At 35.2% G+C, this 25,818-nt stretch overlaps 1 protein-coding gene across 12 annotated transcripts in view; it reads left to right on the top strand.

Moving 5' to 3' along the window:
* Nucleotides 1-25,818, top strand: part of EHBP1 (EH domain binding protein 1) — a 363,387-nt gene that overhangs the window by 102,029 nt on the left and 235,540 nt on the right. For all 12 annotated transcript variants that reach the window (XM_050753431.1, XM_050753426.1, XM_050753429.1 and 9 more), the window contains one exon: nt 480-533. In XM_050753431.1, coding sequence (XP_050609388.1) covers nt 480-533 — 54 coding nt within the window. The remainder of the gene's footprint in view (nt 1-479; nt 534-25,818) is intronic.

Here is a 25,818-nt window from a genome sequence, read left to right as displayed (position 1 = left end):
GAACATGGATGGAGCTGGAGGCTATTATCCTTAACAAACTAATGCAGGGACAGGAAACCAAATACTGCATGTTCTCATTTACAAGTGGGAGCTAAGTGATGAAAACTCATGAACACAAGGGAACAACAGACACTGTGGCCTGTTGGAAGTTGAAGGGTGAAGGGTGGGAGGAGGGATAGAAGCAGGAAAAATAACTATTAGGTACTAGGATTCATACCTGGGTGAGAAAATAATCTGTACAGCAAACTCCTGTGCCTTGAGTTTACCTATGTAACAAACCTGCACGTATACCCCAAACCTAAAATATGTTAGAAAAATTATAATAAAAATAATGCAAAAGAAAAGAGTAGGCTATTCTGCCTCTCCATTTTTAAAAGCTAGTAAAAGCTAAAAACACGGCTATATGTATTTTCTTAATTGAATTTATTGGACTAAAGACATGTATTTCAATTCAGTTTCATATTTTGCTTTTGTTACAGGATCCTCATGCGGAAGAATTTGAAGACAAAGAGTGGACATTCGTCATAGAAAATGTAAGCTAATGGCAAATTCCTTCGCCTTTCACATTTTCAACTTTATATATGCATTATTAAGGTACATTGGCATTTTGGTGGTAGGAAAAATGTTACCTTAAGAAAATAGTGATTTGTAACTTTTAGAATTTTTTAATGAAATGATAACCAGTAACAAAATTATTTGTAAGAAATGCTTTTATTAACACTGTAAGTCTTCAATACCAAATTATGTGTGTGTGTGTGTGTGTGTGTGTGTGTGTGTGTGTGTGTGTGTGTATGTATTCTGTTTGGGGTTTAAGGGCAAGCCCATGTGTTATTCATCTTTTTATCTGTCAGCATCTAGCATAGTGCTTATCATATAGCAGATACTCATCTAAACATGTGTTGGATTAAACCATGAATGACCTTCGAAATCTTTAAAACCAAAGTATGTGGGCTGGGTGTGGTGGCTCACGCCTGTAATCTCCACCACTTTGGGAGGCTGAGGTGGGCAGATCACCTGAGATCAGGAGTTTGTGACCAGCCTGGCCAAAGTGGTGAAACCCTGTCTCTAATAAAAATACAGAAATTAGCTGGGCATAGTGGCAGGCACCTGTGGTCCTAGCTACTCGGGAGGCTGAGGCAGGAGAATCGCTTGAACCCGGGAGGCAGAGGTTGCAGTGAGCCGCGATTGTGCCATTGCACTCTAGCCTGGGTGACAAGAGTGAAACTCCATCTCAGAAAAAGAAAAATAAATAAATAAATAAATAAATAAATAAATAAAGTGTGTGTTGTAACTCTTTATTTGGGTTGAGAGATCCTAGATTGGTACCTTAATAATCATCCTAAGTTAATTTACATATTGTGGAATCCCAAGTGACTAGAAGGCATATAGTAGGTATTCAATGAGTGTTTATTTACTGGGAATTAAAGAAGACAGGCCATCCAAATATAGTGATGATTAATAACATAGGCTTGGAATTCTTGGAAAATCTGTCAGATAAAGGAGTGGACATAGGATGAAATGGAAAATATGTTAACATTCCTTCTCTCCAAACATTAATTAATTTATTAGATTCACAAAAATCTATTGAAAATAATATAAATGACAGGAGTCAGATAGACCTGATTTCAAGTCCTGTCTCTTCTATTTACAAGTTCTGTGATCATTGGGAAATTTCTTAAATTCTCACTCATAAAATTATAGGGTTGCTTAAAGATTAAATAATTTTCAGTGAATATTAGCTTTTACCATTGCCATCATTATCATGACTATTCATCATCATAATTGTTAAAGTTCTAAAACATATTTATAACAGGCTTATCACATGCTTTGTGTCATGTTCTTCCTTCTGATGCCTGACTTAGTTATGTATCTCAGTGACAAAAGGAATTTTTTGTTTATTCCCCAGCAGTAACTGGGTCATGTTTAGAACTAAAGAGCTGAGAAGTTTGGTAGTGAGATTGGGTCCATTATAGATTTACTTTCATATTATAAAGTTATGAGACTTCAGAGGGATTGTGAAATTGCTATATTCTTAATGCATGGGAAAGAGCACAGATGCGCATGTTATGACCAAAGCATTTGAAATACATTAACTCAAGAGAATACACTAATTTATATACTCTAAATTAGGGCAACTATCATAAATTATGAACTATACCAAAAGGATACATTTATGTAATTAAACCTAAAACAAAACAAACAAAACAAAGGAAGTGCTGTATTCTCACCTGGAAGATAGACGAGAATGGGGTAGTTCTCCCTCTTTAGTTTTCAGGAGGACATTAATTTCTTTCTGCCAATATCAACTTCTGTATAGTGAGATTTGAGAATAATTTTTTTCTCTCTCTAGGTGTATTAACTCTTTTTAACTGCTCTGGAAAATCTAGGCCAGTTTTCTGAGATGTGTACAGGATCCCTGCTTGCATAAGTAGATTTAACAAGGGAAAAGTTTTATTTCATTTATCTCTCTATCTACCACAATTTTTTTTTTTTTTTAAAAACCATACTACCTTTGGGGTATTAGCTTCTCAATAAATATTTGTTGAATTAGTGAGTTAATGAATGGTATAGTTAAACTCTGTGAACTGTTATAAATCCTGTGAGAATTATTCTTTTTAAGAGAAGAATACCTGTAATCCCAGCACTTTGGGAGGCCGAGGCAGGCAGATAGCATGAGGTCAGGAGTTCGAGCCCAGTCTGGCCAATATGGCGAAACCCCGTCTTTACTAAAAATATGAAACAATTAGTTGGGCTTGGTGGCGTGCGCCTGTAATCCCAGCTACTTGGTAGGCTGAGGCAGGGGAATTGCTTGAACCAGGGAGATGGAAGTTGCAGTGAGCCGAGATCGTGCCACTGTACTCTAGTCCGGGTGATAGAGCAAGACTCTATCCCCCCAAAAAAAAAAAAAAAAAAAAAAAAAAAAGAAGAAGAATGTGAGTAACATCCATCAACTATACTGAAGAAAATTTGAAAAGTAGACCCTAGAGGTAGTAAAACAGCTTGTGAAGGATTCATATGCTGTTACAGTAGAAGCTCTTCTGATCAACTTTATTGGGCTTAAATAAGCCAATCTCATGAAATTTTTTCTGTATTACCATCTGTGGGATTAAATAAATATTCTTAGGCTGGGCATGGTCTCTCTCACCTGTAATCCCAGCACTTTGGGAGGCCAAGGCAGGTAGATCACTTGAGGTCAGGAATTGGAGACCATCCTGGCCAACATGGTGAAACCGCGTCTTTACTAAAAATACAAAAATTAGCCACGTGTGGTGGCGCATGACTGTAATCTCAGCTACTCAGGAGGCTGAGGCTGGAGAATCACTTAAATCTGGGAGGCAGAGGTTGCAGTGAGCCAAGATTGTGCCACTGCACTCCAGCCTGAGCAACAGAGCAAGGCTGTCTCAAAAAAAAATAGTTCTTAGACATTTTCTTTAAACCAAAATTTGATATAAGTAGACATTGCATTTTTCAAGTGTTAGCAGTTTGCTTTACTTGACATAATCTAATGAGAGATTTTTAACCTTTTAAATAGATGATTCAGTATTCATTCATTCAGCAGTTAAGTATTCAGTGAGCATGTATTATGTGCTAGGTACTTTTCTAGGCATTGGAAATAGTGGTATGTAAAACAGATGATTCAAGATCAGCCTGGGCAACAGAAAGGAGACTCAGTCTACAAAAAAATAAAAATAAAAAAAATTAGCTGAGCATGGTGGCATATGCTTGTGGTCCTGACTGTTCAGGAGACTGAGGTGGGAGGATTGCTTGAGCCCAGGAGGTCAAGGATGCAGTGAGCTGTGATTGTGACACTGCACTCCAGCCTGGATGACTAAGTGAAACCCTATCTCAAACGAAACAAAACAAAACAAAACAGATAAGTCAACAAATCTCTTCGCCATGTAGTTTACACTCGTGTGTGTGTGTGTGTGAGAGAGGATAAAAATTGATATATGATTTAGTATGTTAGATAAAATAAATACATAATGTATGCTAAACATATAGTAGGTTACATAAATGCTATGGAGAAAAAAGGAGGAGGGATAAGGATCCCTCGTCTTTATGATTACACAGTTATAATGAGCCACCTTATTATTTCTAAGGTCTCCAAAAGAGAATTGGGGTATGCTTGTCAAATTTATTTAAAATATATTTTAATAAGAGAGCTGATGAAATGAATATTGTAAGATATGGGAAAGTTTTAAAATAACCTTGGCATTCTATATAAACCTCTCCTAGGTTATAGCTCCCCTCAGTGGTGAATGATGAAATTGACTTTCGTAGATCATCATGTACACGTTACAATGTTATACTTCCCCTTACATTTAATGTACTTTCACATTTCATACAAAAGAATTAGTGAATTTCAAAGAGCTAAAGTTCTTCTCTTTGTCTTGTAAAATCTGGGTTTTATTAGAAATTCTGTTGGTACATTGTCCTGACACTAAAAAGGTATGCTCTTTGCATGGAATTTTAATATCTTTCTTTTCTTTGTACATTGTGTTACAACCCCACAGTTAATAAAGAAATGTGGAGACTTTAACCATAATGTTCAATAGTAGCATTAGTAACAAAGAGTGAAGTTATATTTAATATAAAATATCCCAATAAAACAGAAGTTCTCCAAATATATATCACTGTAACAAATTTATTGGACCCTTACTATGTACCAGGTACTATGTACATAGTTATACAATGCTTTATACACATTATCTCATTTGCTCAGTATAATAACTCTGGTATGAGTCAAATATAACCCTATTTTACAGGTAAAGAAAGTGAGGTTTAGAGAGTTAAGTAACTTGCCCACAGTTATATAGCTAACAGGTTGGGATTTTATCCAGTCTTGTCTTTCTCCAGGGCCTTTGCCCTTAACCCCTACTGCAATAACTGGCTACCTTAATAAGAAAGATGAAAAGAGATCATTTGAAATTGTAGAATCGTAGAGAAGTTTTTAATCAGTCTTCTGTAGTGGTAAGCCTGTGAAGAATATACGTGTTAGATTAGTGAAGGTAGTCTTTAATTCTTACTTATATACAGTCTAGAGGTTATTTGGGTTATTTGACTATTGTTAGACATTATAAAATGGAATTATAGAATTTATCAGTCGCTAGAATTCTTAATATTTTTCCTCAAGGCAACCTTACTGCTTCTTTGTGCAAATTGAGATAATGCTATTTTCGTTTTGTGGGTTCTCTTGTTTTTGATTTCTCTGTTTTGTACGAGCTTTCTTCTTTGGACCAGAAGCTTTACAGTTGAAATTTTAGAGGTGGTTCTGCCACTTACTGGCTATGCAACCTTAGATAAATCATTTAATATTTCACAGCTTCCATGTAGTCATGTATAAATGGTGGTATTAATGTCTACTCCACACATTATTTAAGATTGGAAATAATGTATGTAAAACATCTAGCTTGATAAGGAGTAGCTATTTTTATAATGTTCCTTTCTAGAGGATATAGAAAAATATAAAGGAAAGAAAACTAGATTTCTAAATTTTATTCTTGCAGGATTTTAGTTTTCCACTCCTTTATACCACTTACACGTCTCAATGATTTCTAGACTTTACTGTTATCTCAAAGCAATGACAAAGCAACTTGTAACATCTCACTTGGACTAAGCTTAAAATATTTTTTTAAAATCTCTTGATTTAGGATATCTTTCCCTTATAAATTTAATCTAGGATTAAGAACAAGTATTTCTTTTGGATTATTTACAATCCATTTACTTATTATTAGATAATCAAGAATGGATACTATAAAACACTATGTTTCATTTTTATCTACTGTAATAGAATAACATCTGTTCATCCAGACAATTGACATTGTAGGGTTTTTTTTAAAAATATGAAGCCACAACAGTTATATTTAGAAAACAAACTTTTTTATCTTCCTGGTGTTTTAGATTACCCAATTAAATCCAGAACCATTACATTTGTAAATTATATCCATAGGTTTTAGTTTCTTGTTTTTACATTTGAGACAAGGTCTCGCTCTGTAACCCAGGCTAGAGTGCAGTGTTGTGATCATGGCTCACTGCAACCTTGAACTCCTGGGCTCAAGCAATCGTCCTGCCTCAGCCTCCCCAGTAGCTGAGACTACAGATGCACACCATCACACCTGGCTAATTTTCTATTTTGTAGAGACAGGGTCTCCCTTTGTTGACCAGGCTGTTTTGAACCGCTGAACTCAAGCAGTACTCCCATCTCTGCCTCCCAGAGTGTTGAGATTACAGGCATGAGCTACCACACCCAGCTGGTTTTGGTTTTTAAAATCTAAAACATTTTATTTTTCTGATTCCATTGTTTTAATACATTAAAAGCATATTGATGAAAGGCACCAATCAGATTGAATTCATTCATTAATTTATTCAACCATTCTGCAATATTTTAATATGAATTTTTTATATGCCCAGACGTTTGGTAGTTACTGAATGTCATGTCTGCAGTTAAGACATGCAGAATTTTGATTCTGAGATTCATGGTTTTTTCTCCCACATTTTTTTCTGTGAAATTGGGATCATCTTACATCTAGGATGTCCCACAGTTATAACTGGCAGTGTTTTTTTTCTCTTTTTGCTTTCTTATTGCTGTGTGAAATAATGATATATCATCTTTAAACCAATGAAAACTTATATTTGATGATGTAAGATAACCTGTCCTCAAGAAGCTTATGAAGTGTAAGAGAGGTAAAGAAAGAACTGCAAGGAAAAAAAATGTTCATAGGGTACTACAGGACAGTAATGGAGGGCAGAGTCAGGGAATAATTCCTGGAGGCAGTGGCTACAAAGTTTAGTCTTGAAGAAAAAAGGAAGTTAGGCAAAAAAAGGCATTCTAAGCAGAGGAAAGAAATATCAGGACAGAAAGAAAGATAAAGGCAAGAGAAACAATGGTGAGTTTAGAGCAAAAGTAATTGAAAGAGGAAAAACAAAACCAACAGAAAACATGAGCTCCCCCGTTAAAGATTAATAGACATCTGCTTTTTGTTTTGTAACTGTTAACCCAGTGAATATAATAATAGGCATAAGATTAACTTGGTTCTTCGTCCTCCATGGAGGAGATCAGTGGGGTATTAAAATGTATTTTCTTGGTGGTACCTATTCACTATCCAGTCTTTCCCACTATTTCCAACTGTGACCAGTGAGATGGGAAGTTCGGCTCCTCCAGTCCCTTTTTTATTGCTGTTTGTTTGATGTTACCTCCAGAAGACTTTTAAATGAATGGTGATGGGCTAAATTAATTATGTTAATTCCAAGGCAGATGGCTGGGCCTGGTAGCACACGCCTGTAATTTTTAACACTTCGGGAGCCCGAGGTGGAAGTATTGCTTGAGCTCAGGAGTTCAAGACCAGCATGGGCAATATAATATAGTGAGACCTTTTCTCTACATAAAGTAAAAAAAAATGGCTGGACTGTGGTGATGTGTGCTTGTAGTCCCAACTACTCAGGAGGCTGAGGCAGGAGGATTGGTTGAGCCTGGGAGGTTAAGACTGTAATGAGCTCTTATTGCACCACTGTACTCCAGCCTGGGTGACAGAGTGAGACCCTGACAAAAAAAAAAAAAAAAAATCCAAGGCAGTAGTGTAAATGCTCCTCTGCTTTGTTTCTTTTGTTGGATTATGTTGAACAGGATTACTTGCCCAACCAAACTCACCTGACAAGATTATACCAAGAATAGAGATGATATAATAGCTCAAATAATACAGTGTAAACAATATAAAATCACAACGTTTCTGACCTTATTAGATTTGTTTGAATCCTTCTCCAAAATCAAGTCAATCTCTTGATCTCACAAAATAACAATTCTGATAAATCTACTTTTTCTTTCAGAGAAAAAAAGCATATAAATGCTGCTTCTCTCCTTTAGTTGTTTTTCTTTCTGTGTCACCTCAATCAAGGCATCTCATTTCAGTGTCTGGGGAAAGACTGGATATCTTTTTCAGGAACTATAGCTTGCACTTTCTCCTGTAGCTCCAAACTGGGATTATCTTTTCAACCCCAAGCCTTTCAAGAATACATTTCCAAAGGTCTAAAGAGTGTCTAGTACACATGAGAATACCACCTCACAAACTTTAGCAGTACCCCTCCTCCACCATGGAGTCAATTTATAATCTAAGCATCAATCAGAGATGGCTCAGCCTTTTTAGGGTATGGCAGCATTTAGTATAGTCCTGTTTATAGCATTCCATTTAATGTACCACCCCCTCTGGAAATGTGGCCCAGTTAACTTACTTGAACCTAATCAAACTTCCACTAGGCAGCATACTCCACTTTTTGTTCTTCTATTAATCCAATAATTAAGAATGGTTTAGTCAGTAATGCCCATTTATCTGTATTTGTTAGTATTATATACTATTCATATATATACATTAAACTTTCATTTTTCCCGTAGTTCATTCAACTTTGTGTGTAGGGAAACCAGTCCTTTCCTCACCCTATTCACTGCAGTTTCATCAAGGAAGAAAGTGAATTATCTCATTCTTGCTAAATGGCAAGAAAATTCATGTGCTTATAGCTACTTGCTGAGAGAGTATTGTTCTACACAGCACTAACCAGAATACATTTGAATGATAAATCAAAGGTCACTGTATTGTTAGATCTCTTTTAGGCCATTCTTTTGGTATAAACTTCTCAACCATGTTCTTTTCTTACAGTCCCAGAGTCTTAGATCCTTTTGGATTTCTAAGTATTTCGGAAATTTGAAAGCAATGTATAGAGGACCTCTGCTCATCTTGTCTTTCATACAAATGTAGCAATTTGGATAAATCTAATTAAGATCCAGTGTTTTATTTTTAGTTTCAACTTAACTTTTTTGGTTATTTTTCAAACATGCACAAAAATAGAAGAAATAATATACTAAACCTCTAAGCACACGTCTCCCAGCTCAATAATCTTCAGTATTTTTTTCAAACTTATTTCATCAATTCTTCTACTTTTCTGTTGTTTGCTTTACCAGATTTAAAGTAAATTTCAGATATTATATCATTTCTTCTATAAATAATGAAGTCCACTTGAACATCATCAACTTAAGAACGTGGTTAAGAGTTACTGGCATGTCAGAAAAGGTGATCTACCAGCAAATAATTTTTTTTTTAACTTAACTGCCTTTTAGATGATCTCTCTGACCTGTTAGGCTGCAGGTTCAATATTATCTTGATTCTTGAAAAGTGATATTATTCTTGTTTCTACAAAGAAAAAAAATGACTATATAAGAAGCAACAAAGCTTCTCTTATAACCTCCTCAGAATTAAACTCCTGATTTAAGAGTAGGAAGCTGATAGTTCAGATAGGTTTTTTTAGTCTTTTAATTATCCTGTCAGCTTTCTGTTGTATATGATTATGGGAATGGTGACTGGCTGTCTGTGTAAATTAGGCAAGGTATAATAGATATGACTAGGAGTTAAATGAAAAATTTTTAGCTAACTAAGTCTTATTTTGGTTACATTTCAGAGAAATTTCATATATATATATATATATATATATATTTTTTTTCCTCCTTAATTTCCCTTAATGTTCAGTATTTAATGTGCTGTTCTAATTCAGAAATCTTTCAGAGTGTGCTTCTAGAGGAAAATTCCATCTCCTTTATTCTCAAATGATCCTTTAACTTTAAAGAAAATAATGGAGAAACTTTTGTTGCACTTAAAAAAAGAGGTATGCCTAAGAATGATCATGCATGCTTTGAGCCTATCAGCTGTACTGTATTTATCTTTGTGTAATGCAAGAAACTCTATGTTAAAATAGTAAATAAAAATTACATGCCAGATAATTTATTTCACATAGCAGTTTAATTTGTGAAATGTCATAGCTAACACATTTTAAGGGAAAGTTCCATCTTTTTTAGCAACAGAGCACTGTTTTCATACTATTACAGTTTTCTTGTTTTCTGTTTCTGTTTTTCTAAGTTTTGTCCCTGTTCAGTATTTGGGGATTCATCTTTATTTGACGTTGATAATACATTACAGATCAAGTACTGCAATAGTATGAAAATTCACAGGATTACTTATTACTCATAATTGCATATTTATCCAGCTAGTATTTAATAAATAGATACCCTGTGACAGATACTTGCTACATACTGAGAGTGTAATGGTGGAAAAGGTATGGTCTCTGACTTCCAGTATCCTACAGTCTGGAGTGGGGAAACAGGCAACCACTATGAAGATTAAGTTGAGGATGTTTTATATTCCTATATAAAGAGTACTTAATGCAGTCTTGGTGAGTTAGGGTAGGTTTTCTATTGAAAGTGATATATAAATTGAAACCTAAAAAATAAAGTTTTTACAGTCCTTTTTCTGTAGCTTCAGAATCCAAAATCTCTGCCTAAGATGTTTATAATTTTTTTTTTTTTTTTTGGAAATTTGATTCAAATTCATTTGGTGGCAAAACCTGACCTTACCCGAGATGAAGCTATTCATGGTATTTATTCCACTTAGTGTAAATGTTTGTTTGTTTTGCTGCAAAAATAATATGTTTGATTATTTAGTCAGACTGCCTCAGACTTCACTGGGAGTGTTCTGTAGTGTATGGTAAAGGCATTGTATTTCCTTCCTAAAACCCAAATGAGAGATTTCCGATAGGAGATTAAGTACTTTTGATAGTTGTCTGCATTGGATTTGTAGGGTGTTTCAGGTGGCTGGAACAGCTTGAGCAGAGGTCTGGAGGCAAGAGAGGCTTCTTTGTGGAACAGCATGTCATTCACTAGATTACTTTCTTTTGTATTTCACTTTTTTTTTGAGACGGAGTCTGGCTCTGTCGCCCAGGCTGGAGTGCAGTGGCACCATCTCAGCTCACTGCAAGCTCTGCCTCCCGAGTTCATGCTATTCTCCTGCCTCAGCCTCCTGAGTAGCTGGGACTACAGGCGCCCGCCACCACGCCTGGCTAATTTTTTGTATTTTTTTTAGTAGAGATGGGGTTTCACCATGTTAGCCAGGATGGTCTCGATCTCCTGACCTCGTGATCCGCCCGCCTTGGCCTCCCAAACTGCTAGGATTACAGGCGCAAGCCACTGCGCCCGGCCTGTATTTCACTTTTTAAAGAGTGGTTGATTTTTCTAGGGTTGTAATAACTTAACCATGTGTTCAGTTACTTTTCTTTCTGAAATTACTTAGGCCAGTGTGATGTTAACTTTAAGATCTTGCTTCACCTGCCTCTTAAACTATATCAACTGATTAATAACTTCATAAATCATAAATGATACTTGATATGTTTTGTTAAAGAATACAAACCTTTTTCAAATAAAATGGGACATTTCATCTTTATGAAACATTTCTAAAGTGTACGTTATTATAATTTCTTTGACTCAGCGAGATTAAGTAACTCGGCCAAGAACACACAGAAAGCAGCTTAGCCTGGCCTCAAACCCATGTCTTCAAACTCTGAAACCCATGCATTTTGCCATTTATTTACTCACTCAATCATCAAACATTTATTGTCCGAAGCACTAGATTTAGAGCCTAGTACTGTATTAACTACTATGGGGGTTATATATAAGAGAACATTTCCACTCAGATACTAATTTTGGTTTGAGGGATACACATGTGAGACAAGAGTAAGGTGATATGTACTATGGTAAATGTATAATGATAGCTGAAAAGTACAGTAGAAATTAGCAGTTAATATGTACTGAAATTATCAGCAATGTTTTAAGTGTAGCTTTTCACACATGGCTATGTGTATTCCTAGAGATACCTGACAGTTTCTATCTTTCTGTATTGTAAGATTTTTTTCTCTGATATGTGGTTGTATTGGTTTGTTCTCACACTGCTAATAAAGACATACCAGTGACTGGGTAATTTATAATATAAAGAAAAGAGGTTTAATTGACTCACAATTCCACATGGCTGGGGAGGCCTCAGTAAACTTACAGTCATGGTGGAAGGCACCTCTTTACAGGGTGGCAGGAGACAGAATGAGTGCCAAGCAAAGGGGATAAGCCCGTTATAAAACCATCAGATCTCCTGAGAACTCATAAGAACAGTATGGGGGAAACTGCCCCCATAATTCAGTTATCTCCACCTGGTCCTACCCTTGCCATGTGGAGATTATTACAATTCAAGATAAGATTTGGGTGGGGACACAGCCAAACCATATCATTCAGTCCCTGGCCCCTCCCATATCTCATGTCTTCATGTTTCAAAACACAATCATGCCTTCCCAACAGTCCCCCAAAGTCTTAACTCATTCCAACATTAACCAAAAGTCTAAGTCCAAAGTTTTATCTGAGACAAGGCAAGTCCCTTCCATCTATGAGCCTGTAAAATCAAAAGCAAGTTAGTTACTTCTTAGATACAGTGGGGTATGGACGTTGGGTAAATATACCCATTCCTAATGGGAGAAATTGACCAAAACAAAGGGGATACAGGCCCTGTGCAAGTCCAAAATCCAATAGGGCAGTCATTGAACCTTAAAGTTCCAAAATGATCTCCTTTTATGCCATATCTCACAATTAGGTCACGCTGATGCAAGAGGTGGCACTCACGGCCTTGGACAACTCCATCCATGTGGCTTTGCAGGGTACAGACCCCCTCCTGGCTGCTTTCACAGGCTGTCGTTTATTTTCTGTGACTTTTCCAGGTGCACAGTGCAAGTTCTCAGTGGATCTACCATTCTGGAGACTGGAAGATGGTGGACTTCTTCTCACAGCTCCACTAGGCAGTGCCCCAGTGGGGACTCTGTGTAGGGGCTCCGACCTGACATTTCCCTTCCACACAACCCTAGCAGAGTTTCCCCATGAGGGCTCTGCCCCTGCAGCAAACTTCTGCCTGGACATCCAGGCCTTTGTATACATCCTCTGAAATCTAGGTGGAGGTTTCTAATCCTGAATTCTTGACTTCTGTGCACTCACAGGCCCAACACCACATAGAAGTTGCCAAGGCTTGGGGCTTGTACCCTCTGAAGCCATGGCCTAAGCTGTATGTTGGCCCCTTTTAACCCTTGCTGAAGTGGCTGGGACACAGGGCACCAAGTCCCAAGGCTGCACACAGCAGGGGAGCCCTGGACCTAGCCCAGGAAACCATTTTTCCCTTCCAGGCCTCCTGGCCTGAGAGGGGAGGGGCTGCTGTGAAGGTGTCTGACATGACCTGGAGACATTTTCCCCATTGTCTTGGTGACTAACATTAGTCTCCTCATTACTTATGCAAATTTCTGCAGTTGGCTTGAATTTCTCCACAGAAAATGGGGTTTTCTTTTATATAGCATTGTCAGGCTGTAAATTTTCCAAATTTTTTGCTCTGCTTCCTCTTGAATTCTTTGCCACTTAGAAATTTCTTCTGCCAGATACCCTAAAGCATCTCTTTCAAGTTAAAAGTTCCACAGATCTCTGGGGCAGGATGAATTTGGAAATAAATCAGTCTCAATAATTTTGAAGAATTTCCCCTTTATCCTTAAAATTAGGAAAAATTTAGAAAAATGGTCAAGTGACATGAAATGGACATAAAACTCCTAATTAAATCACTAAAAATCATGATGTATTTACTTTATATTAAATCTCTTCAGCCAAAGCAATCAACAGTATATGCCTTCCTACCTCTTTTGATATTTTCCAAAATTACATTTTTTTTCTTTTCAGACTGAAGAAGAGAAAGATTGAACTTTTTATAAAGGAGACCATTGTTCTACTTAATTTGGGTCACACAGAAGGATTGTTTTTTGGATTTCATTATCCTGGGTACTGTGATATTGGTTATACATTTACATTGGGGATATGAATAAGACAAAGTTTTCATCTGCACATCGTTCTCGGTCTAGTCAGGGAGGCAGATCTATAAGCAAATGATCAAAATACAGTGAGGATGCTAAAGAGGCAGGTGGCAGGCCTCTTGAAGACGTCCAGGAGTGCTCATAACTATCAGGGGCATGGGAAAGGCTTTATAGGGGAGTTGCCACATGAACTTGAAAGACTTTTAAAAGTTCACTCACCGGATAATTGTGTGAAGAGAATGGGGTCTGAGGTAAGGACAGAGGGAATAGCCTTGGTAAAGGCACAGAGATAAAACTGTTACAGCTTTATACCCAAAGTGAGGAGAGTACTAGGGGTTGAAGCTACCAAGATGAGCCCTTACTCATCTTCGGTAAGACTATGGATGATCTTGTGTGCTACACCAAGGAATTTGAACTTTATCCTAGAAGCCTGTGGATCCCAAACTTGGCTGCCTATGAGAATCACTTCTGGACCTATTAAAACATGTAGATTTGCTCACTGGACCTGTGATTCTGTGATTCTGATTCATGATTCCAGTAAGCTATCATGAGGCATGGAAACGTTTTAAGCAGAGTGATAATATGATCAGATTTATATTTTTAAATAATCAGTTTTTACCTTTCAAACTTTTTTTTTTACTGTAGCTGTAAGAAATACATTTTGCATTATGATCTAGTACACACATATGTACCTGTGTACAACTGAAACAAGTCTTACTCTTAAAAGTATTGTGGGATGTACTGTGGTATTTTCTGTTCTATCCTGATGTTTTAGAATGCTGGTTGCAAACCACTAAATTGACTTTGCAACCCATTAAATTGAATTCTTCATCCACTAATGGATCATAACCCACAGTTTAAAAAGATATTTCTATAGAGAATGAATTGAAATGTGCAAAACTGAAGGGCTTGAGATCAGATAGGCAATTGATTCAGTTATCCAAGTAACAGATGTCATGGGCCTGAACTAGGACAGTGGCCTTAGCAGGTGCAGACAGAGAAGAGGGGAAAAAGATTAAAAAGTGTGTAGAAGGTAGTGGAATCACTTCTTAGTGACTCATTTCAAGGGAGGTCAGAGAGTGTAGGATGACTTCCAGATTTCTAGTTTAAATGTTTAGATAATTTGTTCTTAAGCAATACAGAGAACACAAAGGAAGAATTGATAGGAGTGGGTTGTTGGGGGGAAAAGAGATCCAGAAGGCAGTTGGATATATCAATGATTTTTTTCCAAGTCAGATTCCTTTAAATTTTATTTTCTTTTTTTATTAAAATATATATTTTAAGGTTCTGTCTTCTCCTTCACCTTTCTTATATAACCTGCTTTTTCTTACATTGGGTTCTAGTATATGTGGATTGACCTCAAATATTTTTAAACTTTCTGCTTATGCTGTAAACTACTGTAATACCATTCCAGTCTTTTCCAGGACATATAACTCCTTGCCCAAAATGAAACTTAAGAAACTTATTTTTTTCTCTCTAAACCACATCATCCTCTCCTCATCCATCAGAGGTAGTGATCTCATTTTTCTGACCTTTCTGCTGCTTGTTCCATTTTGTATTTCCAGCTTCATGGGCATTAATTGTCTATTGCATTCCCATATGTAACCAACTAAATATTGTTATAAGCAGTGCAGCAGTGCAGATTGAAGTCTGCTTACTATCCTCTGGAACTTGATAATTTTCTGCCACTTGTGATTCAGTTAAATATCTGATTATAGTCATATTAGGGCTTGGTTGGGCTGTTCTGGCTTTGAAGTCTCTTATGCAGTTGTAGTCTGAGGTGGTTGGGGTAGAACATGAGGGGAGGAAGGACTGGAGCCCATGAGATAGACTCTGTCATTTCATGTGGTATCAGGGCTTCTCCATTTCATGTCTTTGAGTGGGTTAGTGCGGATTTTTTTCAAGGCAGTTGGACTACTATTGTGGCAGCTGAAGACTTCCAGCGTGATGATTCTAGCTCTTCCAGTGTAAGTTGCATCACCTTTTTGACCTAGCCTTGCCACATAGTGTTACTTCTTCATTTTGTGTTACCTATAAGCCAATCACAAACCTGCCCAGGTTCAAGGGGAAGGGGAATTAGACTCTACCTCTTGATGGGGAAGTGGTAAGTCTCTAGAAGAAAATGTGGGATGAGAAATGTTTTTGTAGGCCATCTGCAATAGCTATGTAGAAAATATATCAGTGTGATCATATAGATTTTTAGTTTTGCCTGGAGTTTGCTACTTTGTTGGTACTGCACCTTAAATCTTCTAAAGATTAAGTTAGCTTTTATGATTTAATTTTTCACATCTTGTTTAATTTCTGAACTTGGATAATTTGCCTTCTCTGCAGCAGAATTAAGTATATAGTTATGAGGATGCTTTAAGCCTATATGTTAGGTTTCCCTGGTACAGGATAGTTGCAGGCAGCAGCAGTTTGGCCAGCTCTGCAGAGAGCAATTTTGAATTGCATGTTGTCTTGTGTGTTTTCTAAGAGCAGTTCTTGATTCCTATCTTCAAAACTCTAAATGACCCCTGTAGCCTGTTGAGTAGACTGTTGAAAGTTTTAAATAACTGAAAATGCGTTCTCACTTTAACTGATATGTTCCTTGTTAGACCTTAGGCATGGCTGTATGAAATAAAACAAATATTACTGGCTCTATTTCATAGCCTTGCAAGTTTTCATTAGCAATAGGAAATGAATCTGACAAGACACTGTCTTTCTTTAAGTATGTGCACTATTATTGCTTATTTTCAGAAATAAGCTCCTATCAGTATAGTCATGATTTTTGACTGATAAATTTTACTTCCCAGTTCTGCTGCCATGCTTGAATTATACCTAATAAATATCATTTGATAATCTGCTGACATAAATATTAATTTTAACAATGGTTCTAAAGTTATATTTTATAAATATAATATGCAGAAAAAGAAATCCCTGAGGATAGAAAATACAAAACAACAATTAATATTGATACTCCTGTTGTCCCTCCTGCACCACCCCACATTGCACTGCTGCCCCCTCAACCCCCTCGCTCCATTAATGTATTCTTTCATAGAGGCATGGCAAGTTTGTCTATATTGAAGAAAGCCTATCTGCAATAGTCATTTAGTGTAATGCTGTTTAGAGTATTATAACCACTTGATGGCACCCTTTGATTTGGTACAAACCTCATTAACCATAGCACAGTGCAGCATAGTAGTTGTAATGGAATAACACATAAGAACTAAAGACTGCAAGGTATCTGGTTAATGTAGAGATGAAATAAATGCAACAGCAAGGCTAAGCTTTTCTGACCCTTCATGAGAGAATAGATGAAAAAAGGAAGAATAAGCTATTGTGCCAAAGGGAGATGATGAAATTCAAGATCCACACACATAATCTCTGGCTCAGCCTCTGAAATGTTAATCCCTGGGTAGAATTATTTGAGCTATAGATTGCAATTTATCATCAAAATGGCACTGTGTCAAACAATACTTTTTATATTTGTGATGTTTAGAACTATCCAATTTTAATATAAAATGGTTCACAGAGCACTGGCTAATATTTAAGTAGCAACTCTTTAAGATTGTGATTTGGGGGAATGAAGTAGGATGGTTTCTTTACATCAAAATATGAATTGTGTTTTAGATAGAAGGCTTTGGGAGAATTTTTTCTGCTTTTTAGTGACAGTTTATTTTTAATGCCAGGAAAAGGGATTTTTAAAGAATCCCTCTTTTAAATTAAGTGGTTTAGAATTGTTTTCTTTCATAGGCAAATGATGTTTCTATAATTATAGAATAATTCTGTAATATTTTTCTCACACTGCTTAAAAATATGTTAGCCGATGAAATAGTGTATATTTAAAGGTTTATATGGCCTTTCCTATTCCAATATAAAATATTTCTATGTTTTCTCTTATTTAAATGACCCAACTTCTGCCCATTAGGGGGTGCAGTCATAATTAGTATGTGTTGTGATGTTTTCTCCCTTAAAACTAGATTCTTCCAATTAAAAAAACTAAACTTTGATAGTATAGGTGAAGGGGTGGGTATTGCATATGTCTATTAATCTGTCACCCAGAGTAATAATCATGTTATGGACTTTTCCTATGTACAAAAAAACCCTGTTGTTATTTTCTAGAAAATTAGGACACTTAAAATAACCCTGTTTCTGGAATCTAGAAGCTTGAAATTCCAGTTTAACTGTATATTTTTCCTTTGAACTTTATCATACTAATTTATAAGAGGCTTTTTTGTCTTCTTTCACTTAAGAAAAGCAATCATTTTCTGTTATTACTAAGAAATTATTTTACTTAATTTTGTTTTTATATTCTTCGTACCTGTTTCAGAGGGTTTACCAAAAGACTTGATCTTTAACAGAAACCTATATTTAATTTACACCTAATAGATCATACCGTTCCAGTACCTTCATTACTAATTGCAGATGTTGAAGGCACGCTGTGACCCTATTAGATGTATTAGATGCTGTAGCACAGATCTGTGAAACATCTGTGCATGAATTTCTGTGTTACCATATTTTAGCTCTGGTGGGAAAAATATTTGATTTACTGGTGGTAGGGAACGTGAGAGGAGTCACTGTGAAAAGCATATGTCCTGTGAAAATGTCTTGTCTTTGGCAGCTCTCTTCTTTTAGTGATCAGGAAGAGTTAAACCTTAGATCCAGAGTCACACCTATGGAGACTAGAAGTTGTGCATGTTTGAGATATTGCTGGCTCTTTATAATATCCAGTCGTCAAGAATAGAGAGAATGGAGTAGTCTTTTGGCTGTTGTCATTAGGAAGAGTGCTCTATGAGACTGCATAGCCATTTCAAATTGCTTTTGGAGGCAAAGGGTTCAGAATGTACATTGGAAAGACAAAAACATATGTATATGTAGTAGAAAAAGACCTTGGCGTTCCTAACTTGGTAAAGTATTACAAAGTTCTTTCATCTATTTACGTAATTACATCTGCTGACGTTTTAATTTAAATGCCACCTTGAAAGTTGATAGAGTTAAGTTTAGCTGAGTGTTTTAAAAATATGACTTTCTTAACTATGTAACACCTCTCCCACCCACCCACCCACCAAAAGGCCTACTCCCTGCTTTCTGTTTCTGAGGACACAGTGTTATAAAGGACGGTTAGTGCCTCAAACATGCACAACTTCTGATCTTCAGACATCTGACTCTGGATTTCACTCTTAACTCTTCATGATCACTTAAAGACGACAGCTGCCAAAGTCAAGATTGCAGTAACCTTTTAAGTAAGCCTCCTGGTTCCACACTGAGTGCCAATGCATACATCTTCCAACCCACTGCACTGGCAGTCTCATACCCAGTGCTGAATACAGTGTTCCAGCCTGGTGCCTTTCAGCACACACAAAACTGGTCAATGTCCAATTTTATCCAACCACCCACACTAAATATGAAACCTCGTGATGCTGTCACAGATGCCTGCAGGGTAGCACTCCTGCAAATTTTAAAAAACATGAGATTGTTAAAAGAACTAGGAAAAACCCCTTTCTGATGCCAATTACCTAAAACTTACTTGTTTTCAAAGTACCATCTTTAGTTTGCTTTATGATGTCAGTGAATATAATTTGGTGAGAAAAATGTTTCTTACACATTGTTTTCCCACATCCTCCTAGTTTTATAGGCCTTATTAGTTTCAGTGAGCCAGTGTTTGAAATAAGGCCCAGGTGAATATTTATATTTCCACTGTAGCAGCAGCGTGCCTTCTTGGTGATTGACCTTTATCCTGACATAATGTAGTCTTGTGACATTGAATGAAATAAATGAAGAAACTACTCCTTGGCTTGATTTGTATTGGCGGAAGAAAGCAAACAGAGTGGTTTGTCAGGTTGCTAAAAATGTCAAAATACAGTTCTGGGACAATTTCTAACACAAAGGTTTTTTGTTGTTTGTTTTGTTTTGTTTTTAAAATAATGTGTGGGTGGTTGGATGTTCTTTGAGAAAAGCACACCTTTGAAAGGAAATTGAATTCCAGCAGTACCTGTATCAGATGACAATAGGAAGTAAATTGTTTCCCTTTATTTGAAGTTGCATTTTATTAGTCAGATACTTGTTGGTGGCATGTTTAAACATTAAACATTTAGAGATCTGCACAGCTTTACAGAAAATAGTGTTAATTTATATAAGGATTATGTGTTACTAAAAGAAATAAGCTGTATTCCTATACACACTTGTTATGTTGTAACTTTGGTAATCATTAATTCTAAATAATTTTAGTTTCTACGTGTAAGTTATACAGGGTACAACAGAACTCCATTTGAAAAGTAAGGTCTAAAATATTTTAGTATAATTCTCTTGTTACTTTATAGATTTTGGCTTTGCAGACAAGTTGACTATTTCCACAAGAGGTACCCATCAGTGAAATATCCTGTTTTGTTGATGTTAGTGTTTATACCATTGTTAAGTGAATACAACCCTGTTCAATTACTGTCTCCTGTGTTTTATCTTGAAAGCATTGCTTTCAGGCAGTTAATCTATTTCAAATTAGTGTTGAAATATTTTTGTTGTTTTAAGTTATAACTCACTATTATGTTACTTTATAACATTAAAACCTAGTTTCTTAATGTAGATGTGGGTTTCTGGATTAGAGTAATTAAATCACAGAAATTTAGAGCTAGAAGAAAACTTAGAAATCATAAAATTCTCCTTGCTCATTTTCAGATAAGGAAACTACAATATCATCTGGTAACTATCCCAAAGTCATATTGCTAATGAGTGGTAAACTATTCATTTTCATTCATTTTCTTCACTCCCAGACTGAGATTCTATATACCAACTTTAAGTAGCACATGCATGTGATAACATGCTTTTAAATGTTTGCTTTCTCTTCAAATAGTTTTAGAAATATTGAATTTTTTTAAAGAAAAAAACATTTGTAATGAAAGGTTTTTAAGATAAACATCAGTTTTACTGAGGTAGATAATTTGATAGTATTTAAAGAAAGTAAGACCAAAATAGCCAGCAGCCATATCTGGATTATTCATTTAAGTTCAATGCATGTGATTCCCTGCTTCAGATCATGTACTGCATATACTAGCTACATTTTAACATCTAAAATCCCACTTAATCATAGACTTTGCTAATATTTTTGGAAAATACATTTTTGAATAATATATGAACATTTTAGTTTCATTTTAAAAGATGGTTATTATAAAGTTTTAAATTCTGTAATCGAGTGAAAAATACCTGAGGTTAAAAGTTTCAAAAATAAAAAATAGGTTATGATGTCAAGTTTGTTAGGGAACAAAGTTTGATTAAACTTTCTAAGACAAAAATTTTAATGACGCTTTAAATATCTGTAAGTGGCCACTTTAAGTTTTCTTTATAGAATGATTACAATATGTAGTTTTATATTTACAAATTATTAAAACAAGGAAGTATAGAAATATGATTTGTTCAAGAATACTGCCCAAATGTTATTTAGTAATATTTATGATGGTAGTTTAGATATCTAGAGATTGCTTTAAAACAGGGTTATTTTTAATGTTAATGTATAAATTTCTGTCCTGGCCAAAAAATAATACTCAGCAGCAATGCTTGTTCTCTTCATATTGCTAATTAATTAGAAGTTTGCTCATGAAGTGTTTCAGAATTTCTGAATACAGTTGTGTTGTACTCAGCCTTCTTGCCATCTAGGTACAACATTAGACACTTTGTTGTATATAGGTTAAACTTGGATTAATATTGGTTTACAAGTACTACTTACAGTTCATTATTTCAGATCTCTGCATCTACTTTTAAGGTATGTCAGTTGCTGCAGTTAATTAAAGTAGCACATATGCTGCTGTCTAAGCCAATTTAAAGAATAGGGCATGTATTTCCGGTTATGTGAGCTACAGAATGATTGTACCATAACATGAGATCTGCCCCTCTAAGCCAGTAATGTTCTACAGTCCAGATATATTAGTGCCTTTCTTTCTCTTCTTTTTAAATAGCTGCTCCTTGAGGAGCAGGGCTAACTCCTAGGCAGTGAGTCCAGAGTCAGATATATTAGTGGTTCATATTCTCCTTTTCAAAACATCTTGTCTTTTTGTTTAGTTTTGGAATGGCAGAAATCTAACTATATAATTGATTTCTGCACTTAGAAGAATTCTTTGCAAATAGTAGACCCTCAATGAGTGTTTGATAAATGAACTCATCACTTATTTATATACTATATTTATGGATTTTTAAAAAATTTGACCTTACTCAGTTATTTAATTTTTCATGTGATAGTCTTGTATCTCTCTGCTAATTTTAGGCTGCTACTTAAGGTTTGAAAGGGTGTGTCTTTTTGTACACTCAAACGATACCCAGCAAGATGCTATGTGTTTATAAATACCCCAATAAATGGGTGTGTGTCCAATTGATTTCACTCTCAGTATACTTAGAGTGAGACATTTAAGCCCTGCTTACCTACAGTGTTCTTAGTTTTATGACTGAAGAAGACATCTATTGTAACAGATTCTGTGAATTAGCTGTGTCAGGAATAGTATGCAAATAAAATTGATAGCTTTTTGTTCTTTAGACTTTTTATTAGCACTTAGTGTATCTTTAAAAATTGTGATATTTATTACACAGCCAACATAATGACAATGCTGGGATATTAAAAAGGAAAATTATAATTCCATCATATCAATAAATTGATTTTAATTTAGCATTTTTCTTTTGAACATATACATGTTGTATAATTTTTTTAGGTTGCTATTTGTTTGCATTTAGGGTAGACTAAGTTTATAAGTTCATTAATATTATTACATTTCTTATTTTAAATGATGCCTTATGCCTAGGTCATATGAGTGCTTTTAGAACTGATAGTTTTGGATAAGTATAAAAGATTAGTGTGTTTATTAACTAAACATTTCCACAATGATTGACTTTTTTTCAACCATTCACAAAACTGCTTTGCAGGTGTGAGCTATGAGGAGACCTCCATTTCCGCTGCAGTGACTCTCACTTTGGAATTTACTCCAGTGACAGCTTGAACTAGTGAAAATCTATAGGGCTTTGGATTATTATACAAAACCCATCATTCACCCAGTCTTCTGCAATGGTCATGTTGATTTAAGGACAGTTTTTGTGACTAGGTTCAGAGTTGAGTTTGAAAGTAGATTTCAATGCATATATGTCAACAAGTAGATCATGTAAAATGAAAGTGATGACTAGGGGTGTGTGTGGTAAAGATGAAATAAAATTGAAGGGAACCACCTGAGATTGCTTAATTTAATTTGGTGGAATGGTCTTATTACCTTTCAGGATATTGAAAAGAGTAAGTCTAAATTGGCAGTGATTCTTATTTTGTAAATAATGGCTCTATGCTGCATATGATCTACGAAATAAAGAAAAGAGAAATAGAAAACACTAAGTGTCTTTATTCTCCAATGGGGGAAAATGCAAGAGAGGTATAATTTAGCTCCAACTGAAATAAACAATGGTTGCCAAACATGTGTTAAGAAGGAGGAAAAAGAAGAGGAAAAGGAATACTTTTTTATGTCAGAGGAACTATCTGTGCAGTTAAGGCCTGCATTTGAAGTCTTGTTTGCTATAAGTTTGTACACAAGTCCTAGAATATCCAGATCATATGTGGCCAGTATTTCTCATCTTTGCTCTCCTAATTTCCATCTCTTTCTTTGTAAGTTGTTGTCTTAGCAATTTAGGAATAAAACAGAGAGCTAAGAACTGACTTCAAATCCAGCCTTTTCTTCTCTTCTCTTTGGTGGCTTGTTTCTAAATAATCCACAGCATTTTCCCCTATAAATCTTTATTTTTCTTCACTCCATCCTGTGTTGGTAGACACAATTAACAAAAATCTACTCAAAAGTCAGTCACAATATGGTTAAATTATGTTACTGGTTTTGACTTCCTGCATTCTTAAATCTAATAGGTGTTGTGAGAAACAAAATTGCTACAACTAGTATTTCTTGGTAGCTTGATAAATAGTTTTATTTAGAAAAGTGATTTTTATAACAATTATGAAAAGACAGGATAGACAACTGTTTACATTTCTCACTGACTCTTCCTATATGTTCATATATTAAGTAAACCTTTCTTCAAACTGAATATTGTTTTCAATCATTGTACATGTGAAAAGTAAAAACACTTCAAGTGACTATGTGTCAGATTAAGTTTGGGTACTTAGTTTCACATACCCTAAATTTGAGGAACTCCTTTTGCAATATAACTTTTTATTCTGATTGCTCAAAATTTATGTTTTTTTAAAAAAGTCTCTACATTTAAAAATTAGATAAAATAGCCATGTTTGCTTATCCCATATTTAGTATTGAATCTTCTTTAAATAAACTTTTTATCATCTTATTGAAATTAAAATACTAAACAGATAAGTCACAAAGCCTATTTTTGGATAAAGAGAGAAAAGGTATACAGCATTTTTCTAGTTTCTAAAAAGGTGGAAAAACTCTACACTTCAAACTACTTAAATGTTTTTATTGTTTGTGAGCCTAAAACATGTATAAACCCTTTCTTTTACCACATGTGTATTTAAATAAGCAACACTTCATATCTTCTCCATATAAAGTGAAATATTTCCTTAACACTAACACAAGTCGGTTTTCAGCCAAACCAAATAGAAGAATGAATGCTTTGTTAATCATTCATAACTAATGTGTGTATACACACAAAAAAAAAATCAAATCTGGTTTTGACATGAACCTTTTGATGGAATTAGCAAAAAAAAAAAAAAAAAAAGGAACTTTTAGCACAGGGCAAGCCTCTTTTAATTTATGAGCATAAAAGTTATTTTAAAAAAATCAATACAGGCACATGGTAACAAATCCAACAGTATGGAAGAACTCGTAAGGAAAATTAACATTCTCCTGCCTCTTCCTTCCTCCCTCCCTGCTACTCAATTGTAGTAGTCTCTTAATTACTTCAGATTCTAGTTCTTCGGTGGTTTCATCCATGGTTCTAGTTTCATATATATCAATAATATGATTGTACTATATTTCATAATTATTTTGTGATTTATCAACTTTAGACAACATTTATTGAATCTCCTATTCAGATTGTACATGGGTGGCTGGGAGCATTTCAGACATTTAAATAGGTATTCTCTGCTGATTCCCTCAGTCCAACTCCTTTCTCCATAAGGTTCTCAAGGCATCAGTACAGTATAGTTCCACTGTACCCACCACTGTTCCCACTACCTCTAAAACTGGCTTTACTCCCACTCTCTTCACTGTCTATGCTTGCTCTCTGATTCCTTTCCATTTTTTCCCTTGCTAATAATATTTGCCTCTTTTTGTGTTAAATTTAAATAAATCATAGATTAAGGTTAGGGAATTTGTATATTTTTCCTTTTAAAAATATACAAAATGCATTTTAAAAAACGTGTATAGCCCAAAGGAATTGTATTTTGTTTTGTTTTAATTTTCCCCCTGTGGATCAGTGTTCCTGAATTTCCTGCCCTTCCTTGATAGATAAGTCTGAAGAAAAAATTTTGACTTTAAAAAACTGAAAAGGCAATCATGGTATAAATTGGACTTGATTTTATGCACTAAGATTGTAACACTGTTCTCAAAGAACTCTTTAATATGAAGAGAAATAATAAATTTTGTAATGTCAGAGTTTTCTGCCCTTCTGCCCCCTCTGCTTGGTTCAGCTGGTCCTTTCTATTCTTTTCCCAATAAACCTCTTCAAAGTAATTTGTCCTTACCCACCACCTTTTCCTAGGAGATAATTCCAATTTAAAATGATAATCAGGATAAAAATGGAGCTTGGCATTTAATTTTAGGACTTTACTTTTACTAGAATACATCAGTTACTTCTAGAGATTCCTGTACTGACTTTAGTCCTTTTTAAACAGCTTGTTTGGGACTCTGCCTAGAAATATGCATAAAACTGTTTGACCCTGCCTAAATCTTCCTTTTCAGCATTTTATGAATTACCTTTGTTAATTTATGTTACTCACAAAATTGATTGCACCTCTATAGTTAAGTCACAATTTCTGCCTTCAAAATAGGGGCATTAGATTGTGGATCAAGATGACTAGGTTATCATCTAATCGGTCACCTTTTAATACACAATAAGAGCTGACTAGTAATATTTTGTAGCTTGCTTTTTTCATTTAACCATATACATGGATACTTTTTAAGAATGCAAGAAATACACTGTAAAATTTTTTACTGCGTCTTAATT

Source organism: Macaca thibetana, chromosome 13 (genome assembly GCF_024542745.1).
Source record: "Macaca thibetana thibetana isolate TM-01 chromosome 13, ASM2454274v1, whole genome shotgun sequence".
NCBI classification, from domain to species: Eukaryota; Metazoa; Chordata; class Mammalia; order Primates; family Cercopithecidae; genus Macaca; species Macaca thibetana.
Note: the sequence above shows the minus strand (reverse complement) of the source record. Positions and strands in the feature narration are given on the sequence as shown.